Source organism: Mobula hypostoma, chromosome 30 (assembly GCF_963921235.1).
Source record: "Mobula hypostoma chromosome 30, sMobHyp1.1, whole genome shotgun sequence".
NCBI lineage: Eukaryota > Metazoa > Chordata > Chondrichthyes > Myliobatiformes > Myliobatidae > Mobula > Mobula hypostoma.
Genome location: NC_086126.1, coordinates 5,984,953 through 6,011,833, shown reverse-complemented (window position 1 = coordinate 6,011,833; position 26,881 = coordinate 5,984,953). Strand labels below are relative to the sequence as shown.

At 52.7% G+C, this 26,881-nt stretch overlaps 1 protein-coding gene across 1 annotated transcript; it reads left to right on the top strand.

Annotated features, from left to right (window-relative positions):
• The first annotated feature begins 622 nt into the window (after nucleotides 1-622).
• On the top strand, nucleotides 623-26,604 carry LOC134339570 (somatostatin receptor type 4-like). The gene is made up of 2 exons (XM_063036195.1): nucleotides 623-937; nucleotides 25,260-26,604. The coding sequence occupies exon 2, from the start codon at nucleotides 25,462-25,464 to the stop codon at nucleotides 26,602-26,604; it is 1,143 nt and encodes a 380-aa protein (XP_062892265.1). The 5' UTR covers nucleotides 623-937; nucleotides 25,260-25,461.
• The last annotated feature ends 277 nt before the right edge of the window (nucleotides 26,605-26,881 follow it).

The following is a 26,881-nucleotide window of genomic DNA, read 5'->3' as shown; positions in this document are numbered from 1 at the left end:
AGCGCTCCCTCTTCACCCCTCCCCCCACAGTATGGAGCTTCCTCTTCACCCCTCCCCCCACAATGTGAAGCTCCCTCTTCACCCCTCCCCAGAGTGCGAAGCTCCCTCTTCACCCCTCCCCTCCCCCAGAGTGTGAAGCTCCCTCTTCACCCCTCCCCCCACGGTGTGAAGCTCCCTCTTCACCCCTCCCCCCACAGTGCGGAGCTCCCTCTTCACCCCTCCCCCCACGATGTGAAGCTCCCTCTCTCACAGTGTAGCGCTCCCTCTTCACCCCTCCCCTCCCCCAGAGTGTGAAGCTCCCTCTTCACCCCTCCCCCCACAATGTGAAGCTCCCTCTTCACCCCTCCCCCCACAGTGCGGAGCTCCCTCTTCACCCCTCCCCCCACGGTGTGAAGCTCCCTCTCTCACAGTGTAGCGCTCCCTCTTCACCCCTCCCCCCACAGTATGGAGCTCCCTCTTCACCCCTCCCCCCACAGTATGGAGCTCCCTCTTCACCTCTCCCCCCACAGTGCGGAGCTCCCTCTTTACAATCCCCCCCCCGGGTGGAGCGCCCTCCCTCCCACCCCTCCCACAGCGCGATCCGTTCCAAACTCGTCACTGGCGAAGGCGCCTCGGCTCCTGCCTCACTCCCCTGGCAACTGGTTAGCGAGCGATAACGCCGGTCAGCCGTCCGCATGAATCATCAGATTGAAACTGCGTTTCGATTAAGCTTGGAAATTGAAGGCAGACACTTCAGTGTTCCTGAGGGGCTCCGAGGATTACAGAAAACTTGCGAGTGGCGCTGGAGATCATGGGCTGGAACATTCTTCCAGCTGAAGTGAGTCACCTCACAGAAATAGCCCGTTTCCTCGGTTGCAGAGAGCTTCAGATGATCTGCCGGTTCCTCAGGGAAACCCACAAAGGGAGGCTTTAAACTCCACAGCGAAATATCCCCCAGGTGAAACCCCCCCCCAATTCATAACCATCCCCAGATTCAGTGGCGAGGGAGGGGCTGAGGAGGGAACACTGTGGGAGGGAGGGAGGGAGGAGGGAACACTGTGTGAGGGGTGAGGAGGGAACACTGCGGGAGGGGTTGAGGAGGGAACACTGTGTGAGGGGGTGAGGAGGGAACACTGCGGGAGGGGTTGAGGAGGGAACACTGTGAGTGGGTGAGGAGGGAATGGCGTGGCAGGAAATGAGGGAATTGTGTGCGTGTGTGTGAGGCAGTGAGGAGGGAATGCACTGGGAGGGGTGAGGAGGGAATGGCGTGGGAGGGAACATTGTGGGAGGGAGTGAGGAGGGACTCTGTGTGATTGATGCGAGATTTCTGTTCCATTATCTGTTCTCCATCCTCTCCCCACAGCCCCGTGTCAGTCCCCACACTAATCCCAGTGTCCCACTCTCTCCCCACAGTCTTGTGTCAGTCCCCACACTAATCCCACTGTCCAACTCTGTCCCCACAGCCCTGTGTCAGTCCCCACACTAATCCCACTGTCCCACTCTGTCCCCACAGTCCTGTGCCAGTCCCCACACTAATCCCACTGTCCCACTCGCCCCACAGCCCTGTGTCAGACCCCAAACTAATCCCACTGTCCCACTCTCTCCCCACAGTCCTGTGCCAGTCCCCAAACTAATCCCACTGTCCCACTCTCTCCCCACAGCCCCGTGTCAGTCCCCACACTAATCCCACAGTCCCACTCTCTCCCCTCAGCCCTGTGTCAGTCCCCAAACTAATCCCACTGTCCCACTCTGTCCCCACAGCCCCGTGTCAGTCCCCACACTAATCCCACTGTCCCACTCTCTCCCCACAGTCCTGTGTCAGTTCCCAAACTAATCCCACTGTCCCACTCTCTCCCCACAGTCCTGTGTCAGTCCCACACTAATCCCACTGCCCCACTCTCTCCCCACAGTCCTGTGTCAGTCCCCACACTAATCCCACTGTCTCACTCTCTCCTCACAGTCCTGTGTCAGTCCCCAAACTAATCCCAGTGTCCCACTCTCTCCCCACAGTCTTGTGTCAATCCACACACTAATCCCACTGTCCCACCCACTCCCCACAGCCCTGCGTCAGTCCCCACACTAATCCCACTGTCCCACTCTGTCCCCACAGCCCTGTGTCAGTCCCCACACTAATCCCATTGTCCCACTCTGTCCCCACAGCCCTGTGTCAGTCCCCACACTAATCCCCCTGTCCCACTCTATCCCTAGAGCCCTGTGTCAGTCCCCACACTAATCCCACTCTCCAACTCTGTCCCCACAGCCCTGTGTCAATCCCCACACTAATCCCACTGTCCCACTCTCTCCCCACAGCCCTGTGTCTGTCCCACACTAATCCCACTGTCCCACTCTGTCCCCACAGCCCTGTGTCAGTCCCCACACTAATCCCACTGTCCCACTCCCCCCACAGCCCTGTGTCAGTCCCCACACTAATCCCACTGTCCCACTCTCTCCCCACAGCCCTGTTTCAGTCCCCAAACTAATCCCACTGTCCCACTCCCCCCACAGCCCTGTGTCAGTTCCCACACTAATCCCACTGTCCCACTCCCCCCACAGCCCTGTGTCAGTTCCCACACTAATCCCACTGTCCCACTCCCCCCACAGCCCTGTGTCAGTTCCCACACTAATCCCACTGTCCCACTCCCCCCACAGCCCTGTTTCAGTCCCCAAACTAATCCCACTGTCCCACTCCCCCCATAGTCCTGTGTCAGTCCCCACACTAATCCCACTGTCCCACTCTCTCCCCACAGCCCCGTGTCACACTAATGCCACTCTCCCACTCTCTGCCCCCTCCCCATCCCTCCGTTGGAGGGAGCTGATGGGCGGGTGAGGGGTGAGAGGAGGATCAGAATGGGAAACTCACTACTGTTGATCTGGAGGCCTGAGCGAGTGTGGTTGCAGTAATTCTCGAGGACAGAGCACCCTGCTAAACACTACCCACCCACCCCTCCCACTCCCCCGCCGCTACACAGAGGCTTGTATGAAACTCACCACGGTCACTCGGGCCTCTGCTCTGGCACCCCTTCTCAAGCCCACCACCTCTCCTCCCCATGGAGGGCAAGGGCAGGGGGCACCACTACCCACAGGCTCCCCCCCCCCGTCACCCCAGCTTGGAAAGAGGCCCGAAGGAGACACAAGAGACGTCTTCTGGAAGTCGAGGCAATCAGTGGAGTGAAGTCCGAAGTTGGAGCTGTAGCGTTTGAGGGTCCGGGGTCGGGGCCTGGGAGCCCGGAGGCGGCCTGCCCTGGGGTTGGAGGCCTGTGAGGGGTTAGAAGGGTGGGAAGGCTGGCTTGCTTTGCTGTTGTCTTATTGTCGTCTCTTGTCTTGTTGAGGGCATGCTATGTTGGCGCCAGAAAGTGTGGCGACCCTCGCGGGCTCGAGGTCTGGCGGTCGTAGGGCGATGGCCGAGGCCTGGCGTCCCCGGGCCCGTAACCGGAGTCAGAGAACTTTCCGTGAGAGCGGCTCGTTTCCCTGGTGTCCTTTTGTTGCTCGGTCGTGTGGTTCTGCCGGGCATTTGTGGGTAGTTTCTGTTGGCCCCAGAATGTGCGGCGACATTTGTGGCTGACTCCACACGCCCTCGGCTTGTGTTGGTCAACGCCAGATGGAGAGAGAGAGAGAAAGAAGATAAAGAGAGGGAATGGAAAAGCGAGAGGAAGTGGGAGAGACAGTGCGATGGTGAGTGAGAGAAAAAAGATGGTGAGAAAGATAGAGAGAGAGAAAAGCAGATAGAGTGAGAGATAGCAGAAGACAAGGAGAGAGAGATAGAAATATAAATTGAGAGATAGCGAAAGAGGGAGATAGAGAGAAATACAGATAGAGTGAGAGATAGCAAAAGAAAGAGAGGAAGCGATAGTGTGAGAGAGAAAAAAGAGATAGCGAGAAATAGAGAAAGACAAATAGAGATAGCAAAAGAGGGGGGGGAGAGAGGTAGTGAAATAGTGAGAGAGAGAAAGAGAAAGACAGATAGAAAGATAGTGAGAGAGAGAGAGAGTCAAAGGACAGATGGAGAGAGTGAAAGAAAAAGGGAGATAGAGGGGAGATATATATAGAGAGAGAAATAGAGAAAGACAGATGAGAGGCAGAGATGGGAGGGGAGGCGGGGAAAGGGGGAGAGGGATATAGATAGCAAGATATATATATATATGTGTGATCTTGGTTATGAACTGCATTTGATGTACACATGATAACAAAATCTAAATCTGAATCTTTCGCTCTCCTGCCCTGTCACCGGGTCTAAACCCCCGAACCCCCTCTTTAACAGCGCAGAGGGGGCCCCTTCACCAGGAGGATGGCAGCTCCACCTCCCTTCTGAAGGGACAGCTAGGGGCCGGGCGATAAATCCTGGCCCCGGCCAGCGAGGCTGAGATCCGACCAGTGAATTCTGAATCTGCGCGGAAGATTCGGCCCCAAGTCACAGGGGCAGGTTTAGCCTGACAGCAAAGTCGGGGGGCTTGGAGACACGGTGTGGATTACAGAGATTCCTGCAAGTAGCCCACATCCACCTCTCCTTCCAGTGGCACCCCTCAAACCCCCCGGATCCAAGTTGACAACAGTGAACTTTCAACAATGATAAAGAGAATAAATGTTAGATATACATACATGTGAGAGAGAGAGATTGAGATAGAGATAGGGAGAAAAAAATAGACAGGTAGAGAGAGTATATAGAGAGAGAGATTGCAGTAGCGAGAGAAATATAGAGAGATGGAGAGAGAGATAGAGAGGGAAAAGTATATCGAGAGAGAGGGAGAGAAAATATAAAGAGGGAGAGAGGGGAGATATACAGAGAGAAAGAAATAGAGAGAGAAAGACAGTGAGAGGAGAGGAGAGAGGGAGAGAGATATAGAAAAAAAACAGGTAGAGAGAGAATGAGATAGAGAGAAAATAAGACAGAGAAATAGAGATTGAGATAGAGCGGGAGAGAGACGGAGATACGGACAGAGAGATGGAGGGAGTTTCAGATTGAGGGAGGGAGCGAGACAGCACCAGAGAGAGATAATGAGAAATGTATATAGAGAGAGCCATAGAGGAGAGAAGATAAAGAGAGAGAGAAAGAGGAAGTGAGAGATATTGAGAGAAACAGAGAGGGAGAAAGAGAGAGAGAGATAGAGAAAGATAGGGAGAGACCAGTCGTATCCGAGCTGCCCAGTTTAATTCTGCGTTGCCCTTTAGGTCCTGTCGATAATAGACATGCTGTTTTCGAGCCGTGTTGCTCTCGGTGGCAGGAAGCTTGCTGGCAGGGCAAAGGTCTGTGGTGGGCTTCCCTGCGGCGATGTTATCGGCTCCCCAGAGCTGCCAGACGTCTCCCCCACCAGGCAGACCACAGGCACCTCCTGTGCACGGCTGGAGATCTGGAGGTCCGGCTGGGATCTGTCCATTCCCGTTACATCCGAGAGGCATCCACTGGGCTGAGGAAAGGAATGAACAACAGGTCACTCAACTCCTCCATCAGCTCCTGTATCCAGCCCCGACCTCTGTTATTGTTCCTTCATAAAACTTCCCAGTCCAAATCCTAGCCACTGAGTGAAGCTCCCTCCATACTGTCCCATCACACACTCCTGGAGTCAGACAGAGAGTGAAGCTTCCCCTACACCGTCCCATCACACACTCCCGGGGTCAGACACAGAGTGAAGCTCCCTCACCACCGTCCCATCACACACTCCCGGGGTCAGACACAGAGTGAAGCTCCCTCCACACTGTCCCATCACACACTCCCGGGGTCAGACACAGAGTGAAGCTCCCTCTACACTGTCCCATCACACACTCCCAGGGTCAGACACAGAGTGAAGCTCCCTCCACACCGTCCCATCACACACTCCCGGGGTCAGACACAGAGTGAAGCTCCCTCTACACTGTCCCATCACACACTCCCGGGGTCAGACACAGAGTGAAGCTCCCTCCCCACTGTCCCATCACACACTCCCGGGGTCAGACACAGGGTGAAGCTCCCTCTACACCGTCCCATCACACACTTCCGGGGTCAGACAGAGTGAAGCTCCCTCCACACCGTCCCATTCCCTCCCACAGTACTCCGAGTTCCTTTCATCAATGATCTTAGAATCTTTAAATGCCCCTATTGTAACTGCCTGTCCCACCAACCCCACCAGTCCTGATGGAGGGTCTCAGCCCTCACTGTTAGCTGTTCCCTTTTTCCCATGGACGCTGCCTGGCCTGCCGAGTCACTCCAGCGATCCGAGTGCCCATTGCTTCAGATTTCCCAGCACCCGCAGGTTTTCTCATGTTTGTGGCCTGGCCAGGGCTTCTCAGAGCTGCAGCCTTACCTCACAACTCCGCTAGGGACAGTCGGAAGCCCTGCGGCAAAAGAAGGGTTGGGCCCACCCCCACCCCCACCCCCTTCCCGTAAAAAACCCAGAGCTGTGGAAAAGCCAGTGGAGGCTCCAGTAACCTCACCCCTGGGATGAGAGGTTGGGGTACACTTAGGGACAACCTGAAAGACTAGCTCGAAGGGGCAGAAGGGCTTATTCCACGTTGCATCTCAATCGATCGACCAATAAGTAAATGTAGATAACCACAGTATCAACTAGCGCAGTGATCAATGGACAGGGAGCCCTCTGTTCCCGCCTGCTGCCTGCCTCTTTATCAACAAGAAGAGAAGCAGGAGAAGATGGTGGTGTGACGCAGCGCACACGGCCGCTCTGAAATGATATCGTATCTGTTAACTAGGGGGCCGTGCACAATCCTGATTTGATGGAGACGGACGTGAGAAGCACAGAGGAACATCTGGAGAAACTTCTGAAATTCCTGCTTCGCTGCCGCTGCTACTGTGCGATCGAGAATCTCTGGAGGGGAAGGCCTCAAATCCTCGGCTTTGCCTATTGCCTGTTGCCAGGGCCGGGGTCGAAATGCTCGGCAGAGATGGTGCTCGGAGCTCGGTGTCGGAGGCTCGAAGTTTTCGGACGGACTCAAGAGTCGGCCGTGGTCGGGTGCTTCCAGGGTGCTGCATCGGGAAGTTTGCGGCGCTGGAAGCTCATGGCAGGGAGAGTTTTTCTTCCTTCTACCGTCTGCGTGAGATGATGGGACTTTCGAGAGACTTTGAGACTTTTTCTTTTTACCATGCCCATGGTCTGTTCTTTGTCAAATTACAGTATTGCTTTGCACTGTTGTAACTATATGTTATAATTATGTGGTTTTTGTCAGTTTTTCAGTCTTGGTCTGTCTTGTGTTTCTGTGATATCATACCAGAGGAACATTGTATCATTTGTTAATGCATGCATTTCTAAATGACAATAAAAGAGTCCTCATAATCTAACAATCTAATCTAAAACTGCTCACAGTGAGGCCTCAGCAGTGCCTTATAAAGTCTCAGCATTACATCCTTGCTTTTATATTATAGTCCTCCTGAAATAAATGACAGCATTGCATTTGCCTTCCTCACCACTGACTCAACCTGCAGGTTAACCTTTAGGGAATCCTGCACAAGGACCCCGAAGTCCCTTTGCACCGCAGATTGTTTGAATTTTCTCCTCATTTAGAAAATAGTGTACTCCTTTATTCCTTCAACCAAACTGCGTGGCCATACACTTCCCTACACTAGATTCCATCTGCCCAGTCTCCTAATCCGTCCAGGTCCTTCTGCAGACTCCCTGCTTCATCAACACTACCTGCCCCTCCACCTATCTGCAAACTTGGCCACAAAGCCATCGATTCCGTCAATCAAATCATTGACATATAACATGAAAAGAGGCTGTCCCAATACTGACCCCTGCGGAATACCACGAGACACCGGCAGCCAATCAGAAAAGGCTCCCTTTGCTCCCACTCACTGCCTCCTGCCAATCAGCCAATGCTCTCTCCATGCTAGTATCTCTCCTGTAAACTCAAGGGCTCTTGTTTAGCAGCCTTATATGTGGCACCTTGTCAAGGGTCTCCTGAGAATCCAAGTAAACAACATCCACTGACTCCTTTGTCTGTCTTGAATTCTTCCAAGAATTCCAACAGGCAAGATTTCCCCTTAAGGAAATCAGCCCTGCCGCACAGAAACAGGCCCTTCTGCCCATCTAGTCCATGTCATTCCGCCTCGTCCCATCAACCTACACCTGAACCTCAGCCCTCCAAACCCCTCCTGTCCATGCACCGAGCCAAACTTCTCTTAAAGATTGAAGTCAAACCCACATCTGCTGGTGGCTCGAGTTAGGAAGTTCATCCTCAGGTTCCCCCTTAAATATTTCACCTTTCACCCTTAACCTCTAGTTCTCGTCTCACCCGAGCTCAGTGGAAAAACCCCGCTTGCTTTTACCCTCTCTATAAACCCCTCAATATTTTGTGCACCTCTCCCAAATCTCCCTTCGTTCTCCAGGGAGCAGAGTCCTGACCTATTCAACCTTTCCCTGTAACTCGGGTCCCCGAGTCCCAGTGACGTCCTTGTAAACTTTCGCTGCAGTTTTTCAATATGTTTGATTTCGCTCCAGGGCAGCTAGGTGAGGTGAAGCATTCAATACTTAACACCTCTGATGGGTTTCCAACCTGCTTAATGGTTCAAAGCTCAAAGTAAAATTTATTATCAGAGTACATACACGTCACCACATCCAACCCTGGGATTCATTTTCCTGCATACTCAGCAAATCTATAGAATGGTAACTGTAAACGGGGTCTGTAAACTACAAACATCAGGAACAGTAAACTGCGAACAGACTGGGCCAATGCAGATAATAAATAAATAGCAATAAATAATGAGCATGAAATAACAAGGTACAAGGGGTGATTGGTAAGTTCGTGGCCTCAGGTAGAAGGAGTCAATTTTAGAAAACCTAGCGCATTTATTTTTCCTACATTTGCACACTTAGTCCAGCGGTCGTGGAGCACGCGGATCCCTTCTTTGTAGAAGTTGGCATCTTGGACCTCCAGCAAGTGGTCCACAGCAGGGGTGATTGATAAGTTCGTGGCCTAAGGTAGAAGGAGATGAGGAGAAACTTCAAACCTTCTGCATTTTCACTGAAAGAGTTGAACTGCACGTGCATGTAACGAGAGCTGTATAACTCATCTCCTTCTACCTTAGGCCACGAACTTATCAATCATCCCTGCTGTGGACACCTTCTGGAGGTCCAAGATCCGTACGCTCCACGACCGCTGGACTAAGTGTGTAAATGTAGGAAAAATAAATGTGCTAGGTTTTCTAAAATTGACCGCTTCTATCTTCGGCCATGAGCTTATCAATCACCCCTCGTAAAAGAGTCCTTAAATGAGTGTAGTTATCCCCTCTCGTTCATGTGCCTGGATGGTTGAGGGGTAGTAACTGTTCCTGAACCTGGTGGTGTGAGTCCTGAGGCTCCTGTACCTTCTACCCGATGGCAGCATTGAGAGAAGAGAGCACTGCCTGGGTGGTGGGGATCTCTGATGATGGATGCTGCTTTCCTACGACAGTGTTTCACGTAGATGTGCTCAATAGTTGGGAGTGCTTTACCCGTGATGTACTGGGCCAAATCCACTACCTTTTGTGGGATTTTCCATTCAAAGGTTTTGGCGTTCCCATACCAGGCCATGATGCAGTCAGGTATTGGTCCAGAACACAGAACAGGTTGGGGGCCCTTTAAAGGTGTCTTCAGCACCTCTGTAAGATCTCTCCTCAGTCCCCTACCCCGTAGGGAGTAAAGTTCTAACCTATTCAGTCTTTCCTTATAACTCAGGTCCTCAAGTCCCGGCAACATCCTTGTAAATTTTCGCTGCACTTTTTCAATCTTACAGCCTTCCTGCATGTAGGTGACCGAAACTGCACACAATACCCCAACACCCCTATCAAATCTCCCCCTCAGTGCCCGACACCCCAGGGAACAAAGTCCTAACCCTAACCCTGTTCGACCTCTTTGTGGAACTCAGGCCCCCGATTCCGGGCAACGTTCTCATTTCTTTATCTTCCTGAGCCACTCTCTGCAGAGGGTGGCATTTTAGGTGATCGTTCCCCGGAGTGACGAGCAGCCCGATCTTTGTCAGGCGTCTCTTTTTATTAGTTTCCATTTTATCTCCCTTTGCAAGCCCAAATGTCACAAAGCCAGACGCTAGAATTGTTCTCAGGCGAGCGACTGGCTGGGTTGCTGTGGTAACAAGCCACACGGTACATGGCCTCAGTGTTTCTCTCCTGCACCAAACTCTCCCCCCTCTCTCTCTCTCTGTCTTTCTCTCTCTCTGCCGTCCTCTTCACCCCTCCACCCTGGGGTGCCATCACAGGGTCCCTAAGTCCACCCTCACCCACCCCCCCACCCATCACCACCTCCGCAGCCCGCTCTTGTGGAATGGCAGGAGCCCACCCTCAGCAAACCGGGCCCCAAAACTGCAGCCTGACGGGGCCAACGCCGCAGGGCTCAAAGGTGGGATGGGTGGGGCGGGGTAGATAGAGCCTACGCATAGTAAGATCCCATGAACAGGAAGGTGATTCTGGCCCAGAGTAACCAGGGTTTGTTTGTGTGTGTGTGTGTGTGTGGGGGGGGGGCGGGGGAGTGTTCTCCCTCTGCCTCCCTTCTCCCCTTCTCCCTCCTTCTCTCCCCTTTCTCTTCCACTCTCTCCCTCTTTGTCTCCCATCTCTGTCACCCTCTCTCCCTCTCACTCTCTCTTTCCCCACCCTACTCCCTCTCCACCCCTTCCCCCTCTTTCTCTCTCTTCCCATCTCTCTCTCTACACCTTCCCCTCGATATCTCTCTTCTACCTCCCCCTCCTGATCTCTCTCTCCCCCATCTCTCCATACAGTTGTCCCATCCACCCACTCTCTCTACCCTAACCCTCTCTTCTCTCCTCCTCATCTGTCTCCCTCTCTCTCCCCCCCAACACTCTCTATTCTCCCTTTTTCTCTTTCTTTCTCCTCTCTCTCTGCTCCCCTCTATTCTCTCTCTCACTCTCTCTATTTCCCCCATCTCCCCTCTCTCTCCCCCTCCAACCCTCTCTGTCTATCTCTCTCTATCCCCATATCTCTGACCCTCCCACTCTCTATACCCCTCTCTTTTTCTCTCCCTCCCACCCTCTCTCTCCCTCCCACCCTTTCTTTCCTCTGTCTCTTCTCTCCCCTCTCACCCTCTCTCTCTCCTCCCCATCTCTTTTCTCTCCCCTGCCACACCTCCCACAATCTCTCTCTCCCCCTCTCACCCTCTATTCTCTCTCTCTGTCCTTCCCCCATCCATGCCCTCTCTCTAAGTTCGTCCCCCGCCACACCTCCCTATCTCTCTCTCTCTCCCTCCTCCCACCCTCTCTATCCTCTCTCTCGCCCCTATCCATGTCCCCTTCCGGGTTCAACACACCACCCCGCCACACCTCCCACTCTCTCTCTGCCCCATCCCCTCTATTCTCTCTCTCTCTTTCCCTTATCCATGCCCCCCTCTCCAGTTTCATCCCCCCTGCCACACCTCCCACTCCCACTCTCTCTCTCCTCCCCACCTCTCTCTCCTCCCCATCTCTCTCTCCTCCCCATCTCTCTCTCCCCCACCCTCTCTATTCTCTCTCTCCTCCCCCACCTCTCTCTCCCCCACCCTCTCTATTCTCTCCCTCCTCCCCATCTCTCTCTCCCCCACCCTCTCTATTCTCTCCCTCCTCCCCCATCTCTCTCTCCCCCACCCTCTCTATTCTCTCCCTCCTCCCCACCTCTCTCTCCCCCACCCTCTCTATTCTCTCCCTCCTCCCCACCTCTCTCTCCCCCACCCTCTCTATTCTCTCCCTCCTCCCCCATCTCTCTCTCCCCCACCCTCTCTATTCTCTCTCTCCTCCCCCACCTCTCTCTCCCCCACCCTCTCTATTCTCTCTCTCCTCCCCATCTCTCTCTCCCCCACCCTCTCTATTCTCTCTCTCCTCCCCATCTCTCTCTCCCCCACCCTCTCTATTCTCTCCCTCCTCCCCCATCTCTCTCTCCCCCACCCTCTCTATTCTCTCCCTCCTCCCCACCTCTCTCTCCCCCACCCTCTCTATTCTCTCCCTCCTCCCCACCTCTCTCTCCCCCACCCTCTCTATTCTCTCCCTCCTCCCCCATCTCTCTCTCCCCCACCCTCTCTATTCTCTCCCTCCTCCCCACCTCTCTCTCCCCCACCCTCTCTATTCTCTCTCTCCTCCCCATCTCTCTCTCCCCCACCCTCTCTATTCTCTCCCTCCTCCCCCATCTCTCTCTCCCCCACCCTCTCTATTCTCTCCCTCCTCCCCACCTCTCTCTCCCCCACCCTCTCTATTCTCTCCCTCCTCCCCACCTCTCTCTCCCCCACCCTCTCTATTCTCTCCCTCCTCCCCATCTCTCTCTCCCCCACCCTCTCTATTCTCTCCCTCCTCCCCACCTCTCTCTCCCCCACCCTCTCTATTCTCTCTCTCCTCCCCATCTCTCTCTCCCCCACCCTCTCTATTCTCTCTCATCCTCCCCCATCTCTCTGTCCCCCACCCTCTCTATTCTCTCTCTCTTTCCCCCATCTCTCTCTCCTCCACCCTCTCTATTCTCTCTCTCTTTCCCCCTGTCCATACGCCCTCCCCCGGGTTCGTCCCCCCTGCCACACCTCCCGCCGGTGCTGATGTTGAGTGATCCGTCCTCTCCTTCCTCCTGATTGGTCGCTGCTGCCGAGCGGTGAGGTGAGGTGGGGGGGAGGGGGGAGGGTGGGGGTGGGGGAGGGTTGGGGGTTGGTGTGAGACGGGGGAGGAGGACGGAGAGGAGCATCTGTCCGGGCGATCTGAGCTCCAGACAGAGAGGGCAGCGAGCTCGGGGACGGAGCCGTGTGCCGCGCAGGACAACCCGGGGCACAGTGACCAGCCTGTTGCGGGAAACTCGCTGCGATCCGCGCCAGCACCGTCTCGTCTCCATCTCTCTCTCTTCATCTCTCCCCAGCTTTCTTCCTCGCCATTCCTCTCTCTCTGTCCCTTCCCCTTCTTTCTCCCTCACCCCCTCTCTATCTCTATCTTTCTGTCTATTTATCTCTATCTCTCTACCTGCCCCCCCCCCCGCCCCAATCGCTGGCTCGTCTACGGCTGCGAGGAGGCGACACCCTTTTTTTTAAATACCTGGCATTTGTCTTTCTTACGACTGCCGGGGTTCACCTGTGACTGGTCGGAAGACGACAGAGGTATGCGAACAGCAAGTCGTTCAAACCCCTTTAGCAAAGAGTAGAATATTCGGACATGTCTGTGAGGAGGGAGTTCTCCCCCCACCTTCTCGGGTTGGAGGGGGAAATAACCCGTGGCTGTTTTCCGGTGTTGTGAAATGCGAGGTGGGGAGGGGCGGCATCTGGGGGAAGACAGAAGGGGGCGGGAGGAATAGAAAAAAGTATGGAGGGCAGGCAGCAGAAACTTTCCTCCAAAGATTAAGGAGAAGGAGAGAGACTTGACGGGCATCTTCTTCAGGTGAGCTAAATCCGGAAAAGTGTGAAGTGATTCTCTTCGGAAGGGCCAGCTTGTAGGCAGAGCACACGGTGGATGTGCAGGGGGCGTAAAGGGTTTGTGTGTAGTGTTTTTTTTCCATAAATTCTCTTTATTTATTTCTACTGTGAATGCATGCAAGATAAATCTCAGCGTGCAATGAGAATTCTCCTCGTAGCCTCCTTATCTGGTACCTCGTGTGACCCGTCCACGTTAAGGTTCGGCGTGTTGTGCGTTCAGAGATGCTCTTCTGCCCAGCACTGTTGTAACGGGTGGTTATTTGAGTTACTGTCACCTTCCTGTCAGTCTGGCCATTCTCCCCTGACCTCTCTCGTTAACAAGCTGTCTTCGCCCACAGAACCGCTGCTCACTTTTGCTCCTTGCACCATTCTCTGTAAAATTTAAAGACTTGTGTGTGAAAATCCCAGGAGATCAGCCGTTTCTGAGATGCTCCAACCACCCCGTCTGGCACCAACAATCATTCCACGGTCAAACATTAACAGTGAAATATATTATCAATGTCACCATATACAACCCTGAGATTCATTTTCCTACTCAGTAAATCTATAGAATAGTAACTGTAAACAGGATCAGTGAAAGATCAGCCAGAGTGCAGAAGACAACAAACTGTGCAAATGCAAATATAAATAAATAGTAATAAATAGCAAGAACGTGAGATAAAGAGTCCTTAAAGTGAGATCATTGGTTGTGGTGACATCTCAATAGATGAGTGTAGTTAACCCCTTTTTGTTCCAGGAGCCTGATGGTTGAGGGGTAGTAACTGTTCCTGAACCTGGTGGTGCGAGTCCTGAGGCTCTTGTACCTTCGACCCTGATGGCAGCAGCGAGAAGAGAGCATGGCCTGGGTGGTGGGGATCTCTGATGATGAATGCTGCTTTCCTATGGCAGTGTTTCATGTAGATGTGCTCAATGGTTGGGAGGGCTTTACCCGTGATGTACTGGGCTGACTCCACTACCTTTTCACTTAGACTAAGTGACTTCCAAAGTCGCTCAGATCATGTTCCTTCCCCATTCCGGTGTTTGGTCTGAACAACAACTGAACCTCTTGACCGTATCTGCATGCTCTTCTGCATTAAGTTGCTGTCACGTGATTGGCTGATGAGATATTTGCATTAACGAGCAGGTGTACAGGTGTACCTAATAAAGTGGCCAACGAGGGTAGAAAGGGCAGGCAGCAGGAACTTTCCCCCCATATCAGAGGGCAAAGATTGAGGGTAAGGGGGAGAGATTTAGACGGGATCTGTGGGCTAATTTCTTCAAGAGGCAGATGGAGTTCAATCCTGAAAAGTGTGAAGTGATTCACTTTGGAAAGTCAAAGCTGAAGGCGGAACACAGGGTGTATGGACATTGTTTCACAAACATTATTGCATTTCTTCAAGTCCCTGCAAATTCCCGAGAGAAAATGAATCTTAAGGCGGCATATGGTGGCCACTTTATTAGGTACACCTGCTCCGATCAGCCAATCACGTGGCAGCAACGCAATACATTAAAGCATGCAGACATGGTCAAGAGGTTCAGTTATTCAGACCAAACATCCGAATGGGGGAAGAAATGGGATCCAGGTGACCTTGACAGCGGAACGATTGTTGGTGCCAGATGGGGTGGTCTGAGTATCTTAGAAACGGCTGATCTCCTGGGATTTCCACGCACAACGGTCTCCAGAGTTTACAGAGAATGGCACGAGCAACAAAACGCATCCAGTGAACGTGAATTCTGTTGACAAAGATGCCTTGATTCCTTAAACTTAAACTTAAACTTTTCGATGATTTTAAGTTCCCTGGCCCCCACCGCTTTATTTTCACCATGGATGTCCAGTCCTTATATACTTCCATCCCCCATCAGGAAGGTCTCAAAGCTCTACGCTTCTTTTTGGATTCCAGACCTAATCAGTTCCCCTCTACCACCACTCTGCTCCGTCTAGCGGAATTAGTCCTTACTCTTAATAATTTCTCCTTTTGCTCCTCCCATTTCCTCCAAACTAAAGGTGTAGCTATGGGCACCCGTATGGGTCCTAGCTATGCCTGCCTTTTTGTTGGCTTTGTGGAACAATCTATGTTCCGTGCCTATTCTGGTATCTGTCCCCCACTTTTCCTTCGCTACATCGACGACTGCATTGGCGCTGCTTCCTGCACGCATGCAGAACTCGTTGACTTTATTAACTTTGCCTCCAACTTTCACCCTGCCCTCAAGTTTACCTGGTCCATTTCCGACACCTCCCTCCCCTTTCTAGATCTTTCTGTCTCTGTCTCTGGAGACAGCTTATCCACTGATGTCTACTATAAGCCTACTGACTCTCACAGCTATCTGGACTATTCCTCTTCTCACCCTGTCTCTTGCAAAAACGCCATCCCCTTCTCGCAATTCCTCCGTCTCTGCCGCATCTGCTCTCAGGATGAGGCTTTTCATTCTAGGACGAGGGAGATGTCTTCATTTTTTAAAGAAAGGGGCTCCCCTTCCTCCACTATCAACTCTGCTCTTAAACGCATCTCCCCCATTTCACGTACATCTGCTCTCACTCCATCCTCCCACCACCCCACTAGGAATAGAGTTCCCCTGGTCCTCACCTACCACCCCACCAGCCTCCGGGTCCAACATATTATTCTCCGTAACTTCCGCCACCTCCAACGGGATCCCACCACTAAGCACATCTTTCCCTCCCCCCCTCTCTCTGCATTCCGCAGGGATCGCTCCCTACACAACTCCCTTGTCCATTCGTCCCCCCCATCCCTCCCCACTGATCTCCCTCCTGGCACTTATCCGTGTAAGCGGAACAAGTGCTACACATGCCCTTACACTTCCTCCCTTACCACCATTCAGGGCCCCAAACAGTCCTTCCAGGTGAGGCATCACTTCACCTGTGAGTCGACTGGGGTGATATACTGCATCCGGTGCTCCCGATGTGGCCTTTTATACATTGGTGAGACCCGACGCAGACTGGGAGACCGCTTTGCTGAACATCTACGCTCTGTCCGCCAGAGAAAGCAGGATCTCCCAGTGGCCACACATTTTAATTCCACATCCCATTCCCATTCTGACATGTCTATCCACGGCCTCCTCTACTGTAAAGATGAAGCCACATTCAGGTTGGAGGAACAACACCTTATATTCCGTCTGGGTAGCCTCCAACCTGATGGCATGAACATTGACTTCTCTAACTTCCGCTAATGCCCCACCTCCCCCTCGTACCCCAGCTGTTACTCATTTTTATGCACACATTCTTTCTCTCACTCTCCTTTTTCTCCCTCTGTCCCTCTGAATATACCTCTTGCCCATCCTCTGGGTCACCCCCCCCCGTCTTTCTTCCCGGACCTCCTGTCCCATGATCCTCTCGTATCTCCTTTTGCCTATCACCTGTCCAGCTCTTGGCTCCATCCCTCCCCCTCCTGTCTTCTCCTATCATTTTGCATCTCCCCCTCCCCCTCCAGCTTTCAAATCCCTTACTCACTCTTCCTTCAGTTAGTCCTGACGAAGGGTCTCGGCCTGAAACGTCGACTGCGCCTCTTCCTATAGATGCTGCCTGGCCTGCTGCGTTCACCAGCAACTTTGATGTGTGTTGCTTGAATTTCCAGCATCTGCAGAATTCCTGTTGTTTGATTCCCATAGACTCACTTTCGAGGAATCTCATGCTTTCAATATTTATTGCTTATTTACTAAGTTATTTTTGTTGTTTTTTTTTGCACATTTGTTGTTTGTCCATCTCCGTCCTGTGCGATTTTTCAACTATTCAATTGCGTTTATTTCTATTTGCTGTGGATACCCTCAAGAAAATGAATATTTATTATTGAAGTAAATAGGTGTCACAACAACTGAACCTCTTGACCGTGTAGGCATGCTTTTCTGCATTGAGTTGCTGCCACGTGATTGGCTGATTAGATCATTGCATTAACGAGGCGTACGGGTGGACCCAGTAAAGTGGCCAACCAATGTAGAAAGGGCAGACAACTTTGATGAAGCTTCTAACGAGACCATACTGCCTACTGGGAAACCTATTGCCTCATTGAAAGCCAGCATTTATTGCCCATCCCTAAATGGCCCTACATGGAGTTAGTCAGGATTGGTTTGTTACTGCCACATGTCCTGAGCTATGGTGAAAATCTTTTGTTCAAGTGTCATTCAGACGGCTAATTCCATAACTGGGCAAAGTAGTTCCGTGTAGCTGAGCAACAGGGTTAGGATGGGTGTGACGGAGCGAAGGGCCTGATTTCACGCCGTTCCTCTCTGATGATGAATGAGTTGACACAGTTCAAAGTTCATTTATTATGGAAGTACGTGTAAATTATACACCTTGAGATTCGTCTGCTGACAGGCAGCCACGAAACAAGAAGGCTGAAAGAATCCAATTTTTTTTTAAAAAGGCCAAGACCTAATGCGCAGAGAGAGGGAAACAGGCACAAAAAGACATAGCAACAGTAGCTTTGCCGTCTGGACTATAAAAGGAAGGACCTGCTTCACTAGTTGAGAGGACTAGCATATAAAAGCAAAAGATTTAATGCTGAGACTTTGTGAGGTATTGGTCTCATTGGAGAACTGTGAGCGGTTTTGGTCCCCTTGGGATGTGCTGGCATTGGAGAGGGTCCCGAGGAGGTTCAGGAGAATGATTCTGGGAATGAAAGGGTTAACGTATGAGGAGTGTTAGACAGCTCTGGGCCTGTATTCGCTGGAGTCTGGAAGAATGGTCGGGGTGGTGGCGAGGGGACGTTGAAACCTGTTGGATATTGAAAGGCTCAGAAAGAGTGGACACAGAGAGAGTGTTTCCTAAAGCGGGGAAGCCTAGGGCTAGAGGACACAGCCTCAGGATAGAGGGACGTCCCTTTAGAACGGAGAAGAGGAGGAATTTCTTTTGCCGGAAGGTGGTGACTCTGCCACAGACGGCTGTGGAGGCTAAGTCATTGTGTATATTTAAAGCAGAGGCTGATAGATTCTCGATTAGTCAGGGTGACAAAGGTTCTGGGGAGAAGGCAGGAGAATGGGGTTTGAGAGGGAGAATAAATCAGCCATGCTGGAAAGGTGGAACAGCCTCGATGGGCCGAATGGCTCAATTCTGCTCCCTTCTCTGGTAAACCCAAGAGGATTCTGCAGATGCTGGAATTCCTGAGCAACACACACAAAGTGCCGGAGAAGCTTAGCATCCACGGAGAGGGATAAAGAGTCGACGTTTCGGGCCGAGACCTTTCGTCAGGACTGGGAAGGAAGGGGGAAGAAGTCAGAGTTAGATGGTGGGGAGGGACAGGAACAGAAGCTGGCAGGGGATAGGTGAGACCAGGTGAGGGGGAAGGTGGGTGGGTGGGGGAGAGGGGGGATGAAGTGAGACACTGGGAGGTGATGGGTGAGACCAGGTGAGGGGGAAGGTGGGTGGGTGGGGGAGAGGGGGGATGAAGTGAGACACTGGGAGGTGATAGGTGAGACTAGGTGAGGGGGAAGGTGGGTGGGGGAGGGGGGATGAAGTGAGACACTGGGAGGTGATGGGTGAGACCAGGTGAGGGGGAAGGTGGGTGGGTGGGGGAGACGGGGGATGAAGTAAGACACTGGGAGGTGATAGGTGAGACCAGGTGAGGGGGAAGGTGGGTAGGTGGGGGAGAGGGGGGATGAAGTGAGACACTGGGAGGTGCTGGGTGAGACCAGGTGAGACGGAAGGTGGGTGGGTGGGGGAGAGGGGCGTAAGTACATCGCATTGGAACAAAGGAAGTCGTAGAACAGGAATGAAGTGTTACAGAGAAGGTACAGTACAGGCAGACGACAAGCTGCAAGATCACAACGAGGTAGATGGTGAGGTATTTCTCCTAGTAGGGATCTGCTTAATGGTTTTATGTATAGCAGAGGTTGTCCTTGGGCCTGGTGGGACGAACTTTCGGGCTGGTGTACCTTCTCCCTGATGGGAGGGTGGGAGAAGGGAGAATGTCTGTGGTGGGGGTAACGATGAATCAGAATTAGGTTTAATACCACCAGCATATGTTGTGAAATCTGCCGTTTGGCGGTAGCAGCACAATGCAGTGCATAATAGTAGAGAAAAAAATGTGGATTACAGTAAGTACATACATTAGTCAAATTAAATAAGTAGCACTAAAATAGAAATGAAAAAAGTAGCAAGGGTGTGGTCAAAACACCAACAGGAGAGAATCTGCAGACGCTGGAAATCCAGAGCAACGTGCACAGAATGCTGGAGGAACTCAGCAGGCCGGGCAGCGTCTACGGAGAGGAGGAAACAGTCGACGTTTCGGGCCGAGACCCGAATGCTGCCTGGCCTGCTGATCTCCTCCAACATTCTGTGTGTGTGGCATCGAGGTAGAGCTCGTGGGTTCGATGCCTGTTCAGAAATCGGATGGCAGAGGGGAAGAAGCTGTTCCTGAATCATTGAGTGTGTGTCTTCAGGCTCCTGTACCTCCTCCCTGATGGTAGCAATGAGAGGAGGGCACGTCCCGGGTGATGGAGGCCGCCTTTTTGAGGCATCGCTCCTTGAAGGTGTTGGCTCATTTCTGAGGCAGCGGGAAGATCAGGGTTAATCGCCAACTATACCAGTGGGTCCAGCATCACATATCACCAGCAAAGAGTTACAGAGCACTACACAATAGAGGTAGGATCTTTGGCCCAGCTAGTCTGTGCTGAACTGTTAGATGGCATTAGAATTATTTATTACACGTACTTTGTTCGTTCGTTGGTTAAGGCGTTCGTCTAGTGATCTGAAGGTCGTGAGTTCGAGCCCCAGCGGAAGGAACGTGTTGTGTCCTTGAGCAAGGCACTTAATCACACATTGCTCTGTGACGACACCGGTGCCAAGCTGTATGGGTCCTAATGCCCTTCCCTTGGACAACATCGGTGTCGTGGAGAGGGGAGACTTGCAGCATGGGCAACTACCGGTCTTCCATACAACCCTGCCCAGGCCTGCGCCCTGGAAACCTTCCAAGGCACAAATCCATGGTCTCACGAGACTAATGGATGCTTATAAAAAAAAGCTTCGATGTGTCGTTTGCATTAACAACCAACACAATCAATCGCTGTGTGGGGGGGGGGGCAGCCTGCAAGTGTCGCCAATTGTTATGCCCTCCTAGTCCCTTCTGGCTCCGAGACCACAGCCCTCCATCCCCTTCCCACCCATGGATTTATCCAAACTTCTCTTCAACGTGGCCATCAAAGGTTAATTGCTTCGGTTCATCACCGGATTTAAGCGAGTCATTTAACTATGTTATTCAGTTTCCCCAGGTGGGAGAGGCGAGATTCGAACTCACAACCTCAGTCAGAACGCTGTGGCTAATCAGGCAACAGAACACAGTAAGAAAGAGGCCATTCAGCCCACCATCTCTGTACTGGCCAGCGGGCATGCATCCACCTCAGTCCCAGCAGTTACATGCGGTCAGTGACTCCGTTAAACACCAGTCCCTCCGCCAGTGTGTCCTGTGTATCCGCCTCTCTCTGGCCGAACACAGAACATAGAACAGTGCAGGCCCTTCGGCCCACGATGTTGTGCCAACCCTTTAACCAATCCAAGATCAATCTAATCCTTCCCTCCCACGTAGCCCTCCATTTCTCTGTCATTCAGGTGCCTATTGAGAGGAGTCTCTGAAATGTCCCTGATGTATCTGCCTCGACCGCCGTGCCTGGCAGGGCGTGTCACTCATCCACTGCTCCCTGTGCAGAAACAACGTCACTGGCTTTACAGCGCCAGCGACGGGAGTTTAATCACCGCCATCGTCTCTACGTTCTCCCCGTGACCGCGCGGGTTTCCCTCCAGGTGGCTCCGGCATCCTCCGGCATTCCAAAGTCCCGCGGGTTCGGGTCAGCGAGTCGTGGGCGCGCCCGGCCGGCTGAATCTTCGGTCTGCTTTGGCCCGTGACGCGGGCGACGCATTTCACCGTACCAAAACCGGACCCGCCTCTGACCCGACTGGTACGTTGAATGTGCACAGTTTCTTCTCCCCCTACGGGTGGGAAATCAAGAGCAAGAGGGCACGGTCATAGAGAAGAAAAGCACAGAAACAGGCCCTTCGGCCCATCTAGTCCATGCTGAAAACATTTAAACTGCCTACTCCCATCGACCTGCACCGGGACTATCGCCCTCCATATCCCTCCCAACTATCCAAACTTCTCTTAAACTTTGAAATCGAGTTCGCACGCACCACTGGTGCCGGCAGCTCGTTCCACACTCTCACCACCCTCTGAGTGAAGAACTTTCCCCTCATGTTCCCCTTAAACCGCTCACCTTTCACCCTTGACCTCTGGGGTGGATTATAGTTTACGGTGAGAGGGGAGAGATCTAAACGGGGCACAAAATTAGGAGGGATAATGATTGGGAAAGTGCAAGGGGTGGGACTGCATGGGTTAAGGGTGAAAGGTCAAAAGTTTAAGGGGAACATGAGGGGAAACTTCTTCACTCAGGCGTCATCGTTGGTAGGGGTATGGAGGGCTATGGTCTGAATGGAGGTCGATGGGAGTTGACAGTATAAATGGTTCAGCACGGCCTAGATGGGCTGAAGGGCCGTGCTGTCTTTCTTTATGACTCTATGACCTGAGAGGCAACTTCTTCACCCAGGCGGTGGTGTGTGTAATTGAACAAGCTGAGAAAACTCATCTAAAGGGCATTTGAGAAGGAACGTGAATAGATTCAAGATAAGATCCAAGATCATTTAACGTCATTTCCAATACTCAAGTGTAAAGCAGAACAGAATAATTGGGGTTCTGGTGTTTCTTTGCATTTTTCCCCTGTTTCATGGATGTCTGTGAAGAGTAAAAGTTTCAGGTTGCATACTGTATACAGAGGACCATAGATATAGGAGCAGAATTAGGCCATTTGGCCCATCGAGTCTGTTCCGCCATTTCATCATGGCTGATCCAATTTCCCTCTCAGCCCCAATCTCCTGCCTTCTCCCTGTATCCCTTCATGCCCTGACCAATTACGAATCTATCAACCTCTGCCTTATATATTTATAAAGACTTGGCCTCTGCAGCCATCTGTGTAAAGAATTACACAGATTCTCCACCCTCTGGCTAAAGAAATTCCTCTTCACCTCTGTTCTGAAAGGGACGTCCTTCTATTCTGAGGCTGTGCCCTCTGGTCCTAGACGCCCCGACTATAGGAAACATCCTCTCCACATTCCTCTATCTGTGTCCTCTGGTCCTAGACTCCCCAACTATAGGAAACATCCTCTCCACATCCACTCTATCTGTGTCCTCTGGTCCTAGACTCCCCCACTATAGGAAACATCCTCTCCACATCCACTCTATCTGTGTCCTCTGGTCCTAGACTCCCCCACTATAGGAAACATCCTCTGCACATCCACTCTATCTGTGGCCTCTGGTCCTAGACTCCCTCACTATAGGAAACATCCTCTCCACATCCACTCTATCTGTGTCCTCTGGTCCTAGACTCCCCCACTATAGGAAACATCCTCTCCACATCCACTCTATCTGTGTCCTCTGGTCCTAGACTCCCCCACTATAGGAAACATCCTCTGCACATCCACTCTATCTGTGTCCTCTGGTCCTAGACTCCCCACTATAGGAAACATCCTCTCCACATCCACTCTATCTGTGCCCTCTGGTCCTAGACTCCCCCACTATAAGAAACATCCTCTCCACATCCACTCTATCTGTGCCCTCTGGTCCTAGACTCCCCCACTATAGGAAACATCCTCTCCACATCCACTCTATCTGTGTCCTCTGGTCCTAGACTCCCCCGCTACAGGAAACATCCTTGCCACACCCACTCTATCAAGGCCTGTTCACCATTCAATAGGTTTCAATGAGGTCGCCCCTCATTCTTCTGAATTCGAGTGAGTGCGGGCCCAGAGCCATCAAACACTCCTCATATGACAAGCCATTCGTTCCTGGAATCATTTTCATGAGCCTCCTTTGAACCCTCTCCAATGTCAGCACAACCTTTCGAAGATAAACACTGCGCACAATACTCCAAGTGAGGCCTTGCCAGTGCTTTATAAAGTCTCAGCATTACATCCTTGCTTTTATATTCTAGTCCTCTCGAAATGAATGCTAACATGGCATTTGCCTTCCTCACCGCAGACGCAACCTGCAAATTAACATTTAGGGAATTCTACACAAGGACTCCCAAGCCCCTTTCTATATCTGAATAGACATTTGAACGGAATAGCCTCAATTTTTTGTGTTTTCTCTCCACTTAGAAAATAGTTAACCCTTTCATTTCTTCTACCAAATACACTTCCCGAATCTGTATTCCATCTCAATTTCAATAAAAAGGGACACAATAAATATAAATACATAAGACAGCCTATATACATGGATTGATTGTCTGTCCATAAAATGACTCTGGGAACAGGAGTTTCGGTACACAGGGTGACTCTGACAGGAAATGATAAAGTGGTGGTGGTTGGGGGGTGCGGAGGGGTGGGTTGGTGGGTGGAGGTGTTGATCAGCCTCACTGCTTGGGGAAAGGAACTGTTTTTGAGTCTGGCGGTCCTGGCGTGGGTGCTACGTAGCCTCCTCCCCGATGGGAGTGGGACAAACAGTCCATGAGGGTGGGTGGGATCCTTCATGATGTTCCTGGCCCTTTCCCAGCAGCTTTCTGTACATATGTCCTTGATGCCGATAGGTTGGAGCCGATAATACGTTGGGCAGTTTTGACTTTCAAATTTAGAGCGAAACGCAGGCAAATGAGACTAGTCCAGGCAGACATCTTGGAAGGCGCGGTCTGTAGGGCCTGTTACCATAATGTATCAGTATAATGGCCACCAAATCCAGAATTGAAACCTACAGGATGGTGAAAGGGCCTTGACAGAGTGGAAGTGGAGAGGATATTTCCGATGGTGAGAGAGTCTAAGTCTCAGAATAGAGGGGCGTCCTTTTAGAATGGAGATGAGGAGGAATTTCTTTAGCCAGAGGGTGGTGAATCTGGGGAATTCGTTGCCACAGGCAGCTGAGGAGGCCGCGTCTTTATGTATATTTAAGGCAGAGGTTGATAGATTCTTGATTGGTCGGGGCGTGAAGGGATACAGGGAGAAGGCAGGAGATTGAGTCTGAGAGGAAAATTGGATCAGCCATGATGAAATTGCGGAACAGACTCGATGGGCCAAATGGCCTAATTCTGCTCCTATATCTTATGGTCTTAATATCATCGGCATACATTGTGAAGTCTGTTGTCTTTGTGGCAGCCGTACATTGCAATATATAATAGAAAGAAAATGTGAATCACTGTAAGTATATATATTAAATTGTTAAATTAAATAAGTTGTGCAAAAATTAAAAAAATAAAAAGTAGTGAGGTAGTGTTCATGGGTTCAATGTCCATTCAGAAATCGGATGGCAGAGGGGAAGAAGCTGTTCCTGAATCGTTGAGTGTGTGTCTTCAGGCTCCTGTACCTCCTTCCTGATGGCAGCAATGAGAAGAGGGCATGTCCTGGGTGATGGGGGTCCTTAATGATGGATGTTGCCTTTTTGAGGCATCGCTCCTTGAAAATGTCCAGAATACGACATCAGACATGCTCTCTAATCCAGGCAGCATCCTGGCAGATCTCCTCAGCACCCCCTCTAAAGCCTCCACATCCTTCCTATAATGAGGGGACCGGAACCGAACACAAAACTCCGAGTGAGGTCTAACCAGGGTTTTATAGAACTGCAACGTTACCCCGCGGGTGATTAAGTTAACAAAGAGAAACTATTACTGGGCGTGGAGGGTGTGTGTGTGTGTGTGTGTGTGTGTGGTGGGGGTGGGGGGGGCAGATGTTGGACACCAAAGGTTGTTGGAGTAAAATTTATTGGGGAGACAGCTGAGCACTGGGGGTTGAGAGAGGGGATATTTCCCCACAGGGAGTTGCCCTGCTCCAGTGGGAAGGCGGGGAGGAGGGGAAAAAACTCCGGGTTTTGAGACAATTTTTTTTGGGGGGGGGAGCCTTTCCTTTGGAAGAGCCGGTCTGCCCTCGACGGGCCGAGCGGCCTTGCCCCACCCTTCCTTCAACCGTACTCTCTTCCTGTTTAGATGTGACGCCGAGGGGAAGACGGTGACCTGGAGATTTATCCCGGGAAACGCCGGCAGGAGGGGTCCATCCCGAGTTGCAGTCTGTCCCAGAGCTCCCGGGGCCTGCGCTGAGGTCCCACCCGTTCCGAGCCACCGCCTTGGAGTTCCGCCGCAGACGATGGTGTGATAGAGCCCTCCACCGGCTACCCAAGGGGCCCGCAGGATGGAGCTCCCCCTCGAAGCCGAGGTAGCCCTCCCGACGCCCAGTGCCCCCAATGCCTCAGAGGCCGCCAGCGAGGCCCTGGCCCCCGACGCCATCCTCCTGTCCTCCGTCTACGTGCTGGTATGCTGCGTGGGGGTCCTGGGCAACTCCATGGTCATTTACGTGGTGCTGAGGCACGCCGGCATGAAGACGGCCACTAACATCTACATCCTGAACCTGGCGGTGGCCGACGAGCTCTTCATGGGCAGCGTGCCGTTCCTGGCCACGGCCGCCGCCCTGCGCCACTGGCCCTTCGGCCCGCTGGCCTGTCGCCTGGTCCTCAGCATCGACGGCATCAACATGTTCACCAGCGTCTTCTGCCTGACCGTGCTGAGCGTGGACCGCTACCTGGCCGTGGTGCACCCCATCCGGGCGGCCTCCTACCGCCGGCTGCCGGTGGCCAAGGCCGTCAACCTCCTGGTCTGGGCGCTCTCGCTGCTGGTGATCGCCCCCATCGCGGTCTTCGCCGACACCCAGAAGACGGAGGGCGGCGAGGTGGTCTGCAATCTCCTCTGGCCCAGGAGGTCCTGGTCCAAGGTCTTCGTGGTCTACACCTTCCTGGTGGGCTTCCTGCTGCCCGTGACGGCCATCAGCCTCTGCTACCTGCTGATCGTGGTGAAGATGCGGGCGGTGGGCCTCCGGGCCGGCTGGCTGCACCGCCGGCAGTCCGAGAGGAGGATCACGCGGATGGTGGTGCTGGTGGTGGCCGTGTTCGCCGTCTGCTGGACGCCCTTCTACGCCGTCCAGCTCTCCAGCGTCTTCTGGTCGCCGCCCGACCCCACCCTGGCGCAGCTGGTGGTCATCCTGAGCTACGCCAACAGCGGCGCCAACCCCGTCCTCTACGGCTTCGTGTCCGACAACTTCCGCCGGGCCTTCCGCAGGCTCCTCTGCCTCCAGTGCGCGGGCCAGCGGCGCGGGCGCGAGGGGAGGGCGAACAGGGAGGGAGAGGCGGGTGAGGGGTGGGGGGAGGAGGGCGAGCGGGAGGCCGCCGACCACGGCGCCCTTGCTCTCAAGCCCAGAGCGCGGCTCCCCGACGCCGGCCAGCAGGACTATGACAAGGCCTGCCCGAATGGGACGTGCACCTCGCGGACCACCGCTCTGTGATGGGCGAACTGTGGGGGTGGGGGAGAGACCCTCATCCCAGTGAGTAACTCTCCCCCCACCTCCAGGAAAATGACCCTCCCACATCACCCCAGGGACCCCATACCGCCTCCAAGGGACCCTTTCTCACTTTGAACATATAAAGTACAGGCCCTTCAGCCCACAATGTTGTGCTGACCTTTTAAACGACTCCAAGACCCTTCCCTCCCATGTAGCCCTCCATTTTTCTATCATCCATGTGAGAGTCTCATCAATGTCCCTAATGTGTCTGCCTCGACCA